The sequence below is a fragment of the Myxocyprinus asiaticus genome, chromosome 42, assembly GCF_019703515.2.
Source record: "Myxocyprinus asiaticus isolate MX2 ecotype Aquarium Trade chromosome 42, UBuf_Myxa_2, whole genome shotgun sequence".
Classification (NCBI taxonomy): domain Eukaryota; kingdom Metazoa; phylum Chordata; class Actinopteri; order Cypriniformes; family Catostomidae; genus Myxocyprinus; species Myxocyprinus asiaticus.
In genome coordinates, this window is record NC_059385.1 from 24,337,521 (window position 1) to 24,349,405 (window position 11,885).

The 11,885-nt window shown below is 36.2% G+C and overlaps 2 protein-coding genes across 3 annotated transcripts in view; one reads left to right on the forward strand and one right to left on the reverse strand.

Moving 5' to 3' along the window:
* LOC127432784 (14-3-3 protein gamma-like) overlaps window positions 1-11,885 on the forward strand; it is a 678,408-nt gene that overhangs the window by 294,340 nt on the left and 372,183 nt on the right. The window lies entirely within an intron of this gene.
* gmcl1 (germ cell-less, spermatogenesis associated) lies at window positions 223-11,799 on the reverse strand. Of its 2 annotated transcripts, none has more exons than XM_051684152.1 (15): window positions 11,038-11,799; window positions 9,327-9,514; window positions 6,810-6,933; window positions 6,605-6,701; window positions 6,361-6,458; window positions 5,763-5,875; window positions 5,590-5,655; window positions 5,412-5,496; window positions 3,747-3,837; window positions 3,524-3,664; window positions 2,853-2,922; window positions 2,660-2,735; window positions 2,418-2,563; window positions 1,091-1,178; window positions 223-990 (listed from the first exon to the last, which is right to left on the reverse strand). In XM_051684152.1, exons 1-15 carry the CDS (start codon window positions 11,041-11,043, stop codon window positions 850-852), a joined length of 1,530 nt encoding a protein of 509 aa, XP_051540112.1. In that variant the 5' UTR covers window positions 11,044-11,799; the 3' UTR covers window positions 223-849. The 2 variants fall into 2 exon arrangements, with proteins under 2 accessions (XP_051540112.1, XP_051540113.1); XM_051684153.1 differs by lacking the exon at window positions 11,038-11,799 and adding an exon at window positions 10,026-10,284.

Genomic DNA, 11,885 nt, shown 5'->3' on the forward strand with positions numbered 1-11,885 from the left:
TGAGATATTTTTTGTGTCATGCTTACTCATATTTGGAGATACATGTGCAACAATGTCCATTCAAAAACAGGCTTCATCTTTATTTATGTAAAATATATTTGATTTTTTTCTTTTTGATCTTGGGCTGAAATATGATCATTTCCAAATCATGGAAATAATGAGTATTTAATATTAATTAATATGAGTAATTTATATGAGATGACACATAGTGAACACGTAATCTGTTTGTCAATGTGGTTTTATTGGACTTAGGATTTCTATCCTTTGATACTTTGGTCCAAAAAGGTTTACATTTAGCCAAAAACACATTGTGTATAAATACTCAAAACTGTTCTGCTTCATTGAACTTCTATGGAAGCCTATTAAATGCCCTTTTGTTCAAAACCAACACATGCCCATTAGACCCTTGGTTCTCCTACATTAACATGCATTGACAAATAACAACAACAAAAATGTGAAGTTAGCACCAATTTGAACAATTTTTAACAGTACAAAATTGATTATTATGGTATTCAGTCTTTTTTTTTTCTCTCTCTCTTTAAAAATATGGGAATGCCTAACAAATCAACAACCAGCCTAACAAGAAAAATAACTTTGTAATGACAAACAAATACAAACAAACAAATGCGCAGGGGAAAAAAACTTGACAAAGAGCTTTTCTGTAGACTTTGTCAGATTTGGCTCTTTGATGTTGGAATTTAGCAAATTATTTAAAAGGCACCTGACTATTTACAAAAACAAAAAAGATATATATTAAAAAAAAAAAAGAATAATATACATCAGAGGCTGACAAAATGTAACATAAAAAGAAGGCTCCGTTAAAGGCTGGACTGGTTATGGTGGTTTATGTCATGACACGCTGCGCGCGCTACTCTCTGGCTCTGGTGTCTCACCTCTCCTCTCATTGGACGGTGACGTGTAGAGGAAGTTACAGCACACATATAGAGGAAAAGACAAGAGCCGACTGTCCAGATTCATCACCACGTATTCCTGAGATTAAAAAACATAAAGCAAGTTACAGTGAGTTCTTAAATAATTGCAAAAAAAAAACAAAAAACAAAAAAAAACCTTTGACATCATGATAGAATACCTGGTCCTTTTCAAGAGTAACAAGCTGGTAGCCAGTTGACCGGCTGCAAACCACTTTTCCATTTTGATCAAATGACGCAAGCCGCAATCTGAAACACATTTTTAAAAATGAAAAATAAGCTATATACAAACATGGCAGAAGCTATATATATATAATAAAATAATAGGTTATATTAAGGTTTTTGATTTAATGCATTAAAGGAATAGTTCACCCAAAAATTCTTTCATGATTTACTCACGCTCATGCCATCCCAGATGTGTATGACTTTATTTCTTCTGCAGAACACAAATGAAGATTATTAGAAGAATATCCCAGCTCTGTAAGTTCATACAATGCAAGTGAATGGTTGCCAAACTTTTGATGCTCCAAACATTATAAAGGCAGCATAAAAGTAATCCATATGACTCCAGTGGTTAAATCCATATCTTCAGAAGTGATATGATAAGTGTGGGTGAGAAACAGTTCAATATTTAAGCCCTTTTTTTGCTAGAAAATCATCTCCCTGACCAGTAGGGGGCGATATGCATGAAGAATGTGAAAGTGAAAGTGGAGACTGAATGAGCTGGGAGGAGAATTTACAGTAAAAATTTACTTAAATATTGATCTGTTTCTCACCCACACCTGTCAAATCACTTCTGGAGACATTAATTTAACCACTGGAGTCATATGGATTACTTTTATGCTGACTTGTGTGATTTTTGGAGTTTAACATTTTTTGGCACCCATTCACTTGCATTTTTGGGACCTATTGAGCTGAGATATTCTTCTAAATATCTTCATTTGTGTTCTGCAGAAGAAAGAAAGTCATACACATCAGGGATTCCATGAGGGTCAGTAAATGATAAGAGAATTTTCATTTTTGGGTGAACTATTCCTTTAATTCAGTGTGATTAATTATGCAAAAAAATAATGTGCTTAAAAAAAGTTAACGCAATTAATAATGCCCCCTAACCATATGTAAATTGTAATTTAAGACATTGTAATGTCTTTGAATTATTTTATATTATATTTATAATTATTCTAATGATTGTGTATTGAATCATCTTTATTAGGGGGCCCTTTTCAGCAAATATTGATATGTGATTAATTATGATTTATTCATCGCTTATCAGATTTCATTTGATTAAAATGTTAATCAATTGACAGCCCTAGTTTCTATAATAAACTATAAAATATATATTATATAAAATACAATGAATTTTATTTATATTATTCATTTATTTTATATTGATTATACCTGCATGATTTGTTCTTTAAACATGCTATACAAGTGTGTCTACAGTACAGAAGAAATAAACCGATGGTGCCGTAAGGTGCAACAGCTCACCGGTACGCAAGGTGCCGTCGTGGCTGTAAACTAACAGCGCCCCCACATGGCTGACTGAGAGTGTTTCTTTTAAAGATAATGAAGCGGTTAGTGTAGGTCACCAACAGGTCAAAGCCATAATTGAACCCTGTCCATCGCCAACAGTACTATAGAGGAAGCAAACAAATTGAAATTACTTTCCAATCAAAAAGCAAAAGAGTTATAAAACTGTAATATATATTATATATACTGTACCAACTCACATCTCCATCCTTGATCAGTTTTCGGCCACAGCGCATGCTGTTCAGCTCAAACTCCTCTTTATTGGCATCTTGAGGTCTAGAACATATATATTCAGTCATTTCTCTTTCCTTTCAAACCACATTCAGTACAAACTCCCATATTCTAATGTTTAATGTTGATAGTAATGTGCAGGTGTTTTGAGAGTTCTCTCACCCGTTATCATTTTCATGTTCTGTCCTCAGCATGGCAAACCACTGCTTTTTGTACACAGTGCTCAGCCACTCTAATGGACACAAGACAGAGGAAGTTGGGTTAAGATCACACCAATTGTGCAGCTCAATGTCATCCCATAGAAAACATTTTGTTCAGTCATATCTGATTTCAGGTTTTCCTGCCCCCAGTGCTTGATTTATAAATGAATAATTGCAGGATCAAAAACGATAATTTAGACTAAGCATTGTTTGCGTTCCACATTGCTGACTGTATTTATATTAACATATCTGAAGAGCTTGTTTAGTTCACTCACAACCTGTTGACCTTAAGGGTGGACCAAGGGGGGGTCGGGGGGGCCTTGGTCTTTTCGCTGTCCAGCTGGAGGGGCACAAGGAAAATCTAGGGGGCAATGCCCCACCTTAGATCCAGACATATTTCACCCGTACATTCACGGTCACCATTTGACAATGCTAGATTGGTTAAAACAAATACCAGAACCTAAACATTTATGGGAAATAACCTAATTGATATCTATTCACTTTATATATCAGTCAGGTGGCCCCTTCTTTTATAAGTGGGCACTTCTTTCTTGTCTAGAATAAGCTGCAATGTGGACATGACTTTACATCGATAGCTCCAATAGTCCAGCTATCTTAGCTTTTGGAACTTACCCGGAGGCAGAATGTTGTCTCGTTCCAGCATACGGGCAGATGCCAGGTCATTGATGATGTACTGCAGGCGGATGTGTCTGAAAACAGGGACGAAGGGTATCCCATCATCTGTGTTCAGAAATGGTTCCTCCTCTCCAGACTCTGCATTCAGTGTATGAGTATGAGATAGAGTGAGGTTTTCTATACATGTATGTGTGTGTGAGTGTGTGTGTATTGAACGTACCACTTCTTCTTTTACAAAGCCAGGCATCTGCATCGAGCAGAAGCTGTTTAATAGGGCCGTCCCACGATGGATTAAGCTGCAAAAACATCCACTGAAAGAGAGGCGAAAGATGCAGCTGTGACTTTGATGTGTACAGCCTACAGTGTAGGCAGCCGTTTCTAAGGCAGCGTTGTAAATGAAAGGAACCTCACAAGTGACAGATTTAGAATGGTCAACATATGCAGCAACTCAAACTCAACTCATGCACCACACAAAAAGTGACCTGTGTTTGACCTGTGTCAAAATGGGTTTCAATAAAGTTTGACTTTAGCATGTTGCTAAGCTACTGAAGGTCAGTAACTTTTTTTTTTTACTTGTTTTTTACTATAAACAAGAGAATAACAAGTGAAAAAACATCTGCCAGTACAGTAAAGCAAAATGAAATATATTCTAATAAATATATATTATAAAAAGCCTAAATATCTAGCAGTGTTGCAACTCAAGTTTATCTTGGTTTAAGGATTTTTAGATATTTTTACATGAAAACAATATATAAATTCACAAAAGGAATAAGATTTTTGCAGTACATCTTTGCCCTAATATCAGAGGTCTTACTTAAAAAAAAAAAAAAAAAAGTTATGCTCTATTTTCTTCATAGAATTCATTATAAAATACATTTATGTCTGGTAACAGGTGCATGTAAAGGCTAGAAATAGCATTTTAGCCTAGCATAAAGCTCAAATGTTCACATGACAATTTACGCAAGGTTAACAATTTCTGCTGTCCCAAACTTACTTTTAAACCCCACAGAGTGTACACAACGACATCTTTTCTGATCGAATGTGAATTTTTGTTCATAGAATTAGGCAGAAACTCTATTGTTTTTAGCCTTCAATACGATGCTAAAGGCTACATTGCTTAGCATTTCTCATATAAACATCCTTTATTCTTGTAAAAAATACCCAAACCACATAAAAACATTAACAAAGCATACAGTATATGCTGTTACTGTGTATTTATTGGATTTATGTTTCATTTGTCAAAGCATTTCTAACTGTTATCTGTAAAGATGTAGAAACATGCTGTAGCTCCCTAAGGGAAAGTTCCTCAATGACATCACATCCACCTTTCCACTCATAACCTTGTAAAATCACCCTCTGTCTGCTCATATGTGTGTAAGACATCATAAGAGAGTTTCACCACTGCTCTTCGGATTGCACCATTTATATGGGTAAATGCTTTCCGACTGAATGGACTAAATATTAAATGAAACAAATGACAATAAAATGCTAAGTAATCTCTTCAGTAATCAGAACACTTTTTGAACATAACTGTATTCTGATTACCAATTATTTAAATTGCAACTGGAAAACAGTTACTAATATTATGTATTTTAAATACTTAACGTTACATGTATTCCGTTACTCCCCGACTCTGTACATGGCATACATAAATACTACATTTAAAAAAATACATTTATTTATAACTCGTCCTTCATCTTGGATCAATTATTTACTCTGATTGACTTTTCCACAAAGTACACATGTCCTGCTGCCTTTGATTGTGGCCAAAAGTAGGTATCTAAGAAGGTAACAAATGTTTCTGCCTACGGCTTCTTTGATTGCTTAAAATCCTTTTGATTCTTTAAGATGCTTGCTACGTCTTGTACTGTATAATGTTGTTCACCTTTTTCAGTGCGGTGTAAACGTCCATCTCCACTTGCATTACAAACAGATCAGAGGACTGAATGAGCAGTTCCATCATTTCCACCCTAAATCACACATTTTGAAATAAGACAAAAAGACATTTATCAACACTCAAAACTTCCTAGAATACAATAGATAGATGCATATTCCATAGGTACCCAAGCTCCTTCATTAGGTCCACGTTCTGATGAGTCATGAGGTTATTGAGGAGCCACTCTAAACACCTGAAACACACAGAGAACGTGTAACCCATTCATTACAACACAAAAGTGTATTCCAGAATCTATAATTCACTGGGGGAGTTACAGTATACAACAACAAAACTACTGACTTCTTCATGACGGAGTCCAAGCCGTACATGGTGGCGGCATTATAATAGCTGGAAACGGTCTTCACGTTCACGTTCTCCTTCATGGTCTCTCCACACTGATGGATCAGTCCATCCTGACAATACAAGACAAACAGTTACCTAAATATCTTCAAAAAAAAGAGTTAGAATCATTCTTGATTCATTAATACAGAATAAAGCACAATTTCTAACTCAGACATGACAAGTATCTCTTTAAAGGCCTTCAATCTGAGTTTTTGTCCTTAAAAGCCCCTACAAGGGACTATACATTTTATCGTTCAATTTGTCATCATTTTGGGTATCTTTGCCCACATTGAAATTTCGTTAGTAAACTCACATGTGTCTTCTCCAGAGTTTCATCTCAAACAATGTCTGACATTGTACTCAGATTTCAATATGAAATCATCAAATTCTTCCAAGACCTAGTCTAATCTCACTCCACATACTATAGCTGTATATCACACATCAGCAATATTCTTAATGGCTGTGAATTTGTTGATTTGTTCAGTATTTTGCTTTCAGTGAGGACAGGAACATTTCTTGAAGATGGAAACTTCCTGGCACCATTGGACATACTAACCAGTTGGAGCATGCAAGCCGCAGCGAGAATGTTCACGACCCGGCTTGGTTTGATCAATACGTCATCCCTGTACAGTGACCCAAAAACCACTTGTAGGGCTACAGATTAAGAGGAAAACAAGGACAGGGTATGAATGTTTGGTGTCCACTACTAAAAAAAATTAGAATATTAGTTCCTTGAAACAAGGTAGGTTTATTTTTTATAAATTGTATATTTAAAAATGGTATATTTTCAGAATCCTCACCCTCTGTGTCAATGTTCTGGTCTGGGATCTCGAGCTCTATGACCATCATGTTGGATTCCTTCCAGGATCCACTGAACATGCTGGAGAAATAGCCTGACTGTTCAGACATAAAATAAAAATGAGAGGGAATTTAAATTTAGCATTTAAACTACAAAAAGAATGTTTCTTTCTAAGCACTCTGTTATTAACATATCACTGCACCAACCTGACACAAGTAAATTTTGTGCAGGTTCCACTCTTGCCCCAGGGCACGGATCTGGATGTCGCTGTTCTCTCCATTCAGAAAAAGTGTCTGGTAGATATACTTAGAGGTGCTTTTTAACTTCTTTCTGTTTGAGACCCAGAGAGAAGGATGAATGCAACAGAAAAAAACGAAACAGAAGACACAAATATATTGAATAAAATTAAACAACACACTAATTAGTGCTTAAAATTAAAGGTGCATCTTAAGGCAAGAATCACTATCAATATTGCTTATAAATGGGGTTAGGCATTTAAACAGTCCAAATGGGCCATGTGGGATTACTTGAAGAAAAACATTAACAAATTAAATTAAATTTAATAATATCTGAATGACACATTCATAATATTTGTGTTTTTGGCAACAGCAAGAATGATCAACTCTTTTAACTGGTTGTTTTGCATGTTATAACTCACATCTTAATGTGGTAAAAAAAAATAAAATTTGATTGATCTAGTTAACCAGGCAACCGTAGTGATTGATGTTCTCTTTTTCTTGTAAATAATGTTGAGTAATTCACCCAAAAATAAAAATTGTCTCATCAATTACTCTCTCATGCCATCCCAGATGTATATGACTTACTACTGTTGAACACAAAGATTTTTAGAAGAATATTTCAGCTCTGTAGGTGAAATATTCCAGAACTTTGAATCTTCAAAAAGCAAATAAAGGCAGTATAAAAGTATTTCATAAGACTTAAGTAGTTTAATCCATGTCTTCTGAAGAGATATGATTGGTTTGGGTGAAATATTTAAGTTTTTTTTTTACTATAAATCTCCATCTTTGACCAGCCTCGACCAGTAGGTGGTGATATGCACGAAGAATGTGAATCGCCAAAAACAAAATTAAAAGAATGTGAAAGTGAGAGTGGAGATTTACAGTAAAAGAAAAGACTTAAATATTGATCTGTTTCTCACCCACACTTATATCGCTTCTGAAGACATGGATTTAACCACTGGAGTCATATGGATTACTTTTATGCTGCCTTTATATGCTTTTTTGAGTTTCAGAGTTTTGGTCACCATTCACTTGCATTGTATGGACCTACAGAGCTGAAACATTCTTCTAAAAATCTTTGTATTCTGCAGAAGGACGAAAGTCATACACATCTGGGATGGCATGAGGGTGAGTAAATGATGAGAGAATTTTCATTTTTGGGGAAAATATTGCTTTGATATATATTGATCAGCCACAACATTAAAACCACCTGCCTAATATTGTTTAGGTCCCCCTCGTGCCGCCAAAACAGCGCCAACCCGCATCTTGGAATAGCATTCTGAGATGCTCTTCTTCTCACCACAATTGTACAGAGTGGTTATCTGAGTTACCGTAGAGTTTGTCAGTTCAAACCAGTCTGGCCATTCTCTGTTAACCTCTCTCACCAACAAGACGTTTCCGTCCGCAGAACTGCCGCTCACTGGATGTTTTTTGTTTTTGGCACCATTCTGAGTAAATTCTAGAGACTGTTGTGTGTGAAAATCCCAAGAGATCAGCAGTTACAGAAATACTCAAACCAGCCCATCTGGCATCAACAATCATCCATGTGATTATCTAATCAGCCAATCGTGTGGCAGCAGTTCAGTGCGTAAAATCATCCAGATACAGGTCAGGATCTTCAGTTGATGTTCACATCAACCATCAGAATGGGGAAAAAAATGTGATCTCAGTGATTTGGACCGTGGTATGATTGTTGGTGCCAGATGGGCTGGTTTGAGTATTTCTGTAACTGCTGATCTCCTGGGATTTTCACACACAACAGTCTCTAGAATTTACTCAGAATGGTGCCAAAAACAAAAAACATCCAGTGAGCAGCAGTTCTGTGGACAGAAATGTCTTTTTGATGAGAGAGGTCAACAGAGAATGGCCAGACTGGTTCGAACTGACAAACTCTACGGTAACTCAGAAAACCACTCTGTACAACTGTGGGGAGAAGAAGAGCATCTCAGAATGCTATTCCGAGATGCGGGTTGGCGCTGTTTTGGAGGCACGAGGGGAACCTACACAATATTAGGCAGGTGGTTTTAATGTTGCGGGTGATAGGTGTAGTCTTAATGCTTCTAGTCAATGAAATAAGTAAATTCCATGTGCTCCTTTTTATTTTACCCCAATATCAGTTATTAAAGCAGAACACAAGGTTGATTCTGGACTTTATTTGCTCTAGAAGAGCATGATTTTGCATGGGTATGCCAAGTGGCAAATGAAGAAATATCGTTCAACAACAAAAATCAATGTTTGTTGGCCTAAAATAAGCTTTGAGAATCCAAATAAAAACTTCCTTGTGGGCTCTTTTGACTTGGGTCAGTGAGCAACCACCCAGAACACCCTAGCAACCACATAACACCCTAAAAACACCTTGGCATCGTGGAGATGAGTTGTGCCCAGGCTAGCACCATTCTTAAGAAGATGAAAAATATCCAGTTATTATTTTCATCAATAAATGTGTCATGTTTCACATTTATATTCAGATACATGTTTTGTCACCTGCGTGGTGTGTCCAGCTGACTGTCCTCTTCCTCTGGCTCACTGTCACACTCACAATGAGAGCTGCGTTTCCTCTTCCTGCACTTACAACCGTGCCTGTTTCCAGCACACTGCCTCTCCGCGGCTTCCTCCGGGCCCCGGGGTGACGACTGAAACCGGCTCCCAAGTGAACCCATAATTATTTCAGCCTAAAAAATAAAATAAAAAAAACATACACTATGGCTTTGTCACGTTACTAAACTAGTGAACACCCAATAAAACCACTAACATGGCATAACCAATACATTTTTAATCAAACTCTGGGTGTCATCTGCAGAAAGTCTAAAAATACAACAACCTGTGCTCTAAACACTGTATATATGTTAGACTGAAGTCAGATGACAGGTGCTGTGAAAGAGACCTACTGCTCATGGGAACAACCTGAACTTACTTCGTTTATTTACTTACAATAATGTTAATACACAAACTGATGTCTGTAAATCATGCGGTTTCTACACAGTAATTAAGCTTTAGCTTTATGGTTTAGTTCAGAAACAGTGATGTTATGCTTTGCTATGACCGGTTTATAAGGAACTCTTATTGTCAAGGTGTCTGTACTGACGTTAGCTTCACATTTCAACATCAAAACCGATCATGTTCTCCAAATAGCTGTAAATTAAAATGGTCTGTATGTTAGAAAGCATTCGTAAATAATCTCACCTCTCGTACTGTAAACACACTCTCACAACAATCAAAATACTGGACACACCCTGAAATCTGCTTCTCAACAGCTGTTCAAATGCATCATTAGGCTTATAATGAAGGCACGTCTTGGCTGTTAATGACAAAAGGACTGCTGGATAAAAAAATGCCTCAAATATAGTGGTCTAAGACAAAGCAGACTGATAAATAACAAACAGCGGGTATGTTTGTTCTCCACGTCACGGCTCTGTGATGTTTACCGGATGCTGCTTCCTCCTAGCGTCGCGGAGCTGAGATATTCACTAGCAATCTTTTATTTTTAACAACTAAAACATCTTACAGTGAATTTTGCTTGATGTAATGTGTTGGGATTAGAAATTATTCATACAAAAAAAAAAAAAAAAAAAAACCTTTGGCACTCAATTCAGATTCAGATTCAAATGTTTTTTTATCAAATGCTTTAAACTAAGACAATTACAAGTTATAAAAAAAAATTACAAAAATACAATTTTATACAGAATATTATTATTATATATAGAAGTATAAATAAATAGTCGCAGGGTTATCCCTGCAGTATGTTTTGAACTCTGTAACTTAAAGGTGCACTCAGTAATTACTTCCCCATTAAAAAAAAAAAATTCTGTATAAAATCATGATCACTCACATGAGATAAGGACTCTAGTCATATCAGTAACCTTATAAAAGCTGTTTTATTCTACATGGGGTAGGGGCACTCTCATGGAGACTGCCATCTTAGAATCACATGACCAGCTGAAAACTACTCGCTTAATCTCAGTGACCATCTTGTTACTGAAAACTTTCACTCTTGGATTAAATTAATAACGGCTGATTGTGAATAGTGAATTTCTACAATGGCATTTGTAAAAGAAAACTATTGATTTTGAATGATGCAGCATCCACACCACTAGGTGTCTCTGTAAGTCTAAGATGACACAAGCAAAAAGTTACTGAGTGCACCTTTAAAGGGATAGGTCACCTAAAATTGAACATTCTCTCATCATTTACTCACCCTCATGCCATCCCAGATGTGTATGACTTACTTCTGCTGAACACAAAGATTTTTAGAAGAATATCTCAGCTCTGTAGGTCCATACAATGCAAATCAAACTGTGACCAGAACTCAAAAGATCCAAAAAGTATATAAAGGCAGCATAAAATTAATCCATACGACTCCAGTGGTTTAATCCATAGAAGCGATATGATAGGTGAGGGTGAGAAACAGATCAATATTTAAATCCTTTTTATTTTATTTTTATTTATTTTTACCATAAATCTGCACCTTTGACCAACCCCAACCAGGCTGAATGCGAAGGTGTAGATTTACTGTAAAAAAGGACTTAAACGTGTGTAGATGTCATGAAGCAATGTTCCAAGTTATGTTGATATCATTAACTACTTTGTGCTGTAATGACAACCAGCAACTGCACAAGTTGAGCCTGAAATTCATTTTTTACTCCAAATAATACTTAAATGGTTGTTGTTCTCCATCTGGATCGCTCTTTTCTGTCGTTTTAACATTGTGTCTCGAGACCAGAAACAGAAAAAATGCAATCAGAATAATCATGGCGCCGCCCAGTAGTTGCTCAGCAAAGCAGATGAGCGAAATTGGTTAAAATTCATTCCGTGTTCAGAAGGCTAACTAATGATTTTTCATTTATAAAAATTCAGGTTAATATGCCTACTTTATCCAATAGGCTATATTAAGACATACACAATGGGTACATGGAAATGTATTGCATAGTAAGAATGACCCTGGTATTATGCTGTCGGTTCTGAGATATTTTAATATATTCTAAAACGGAAATGAAAAATGTTGGGACCCAAAATCAACTCACCCACACTGTGGCACGAAATGTG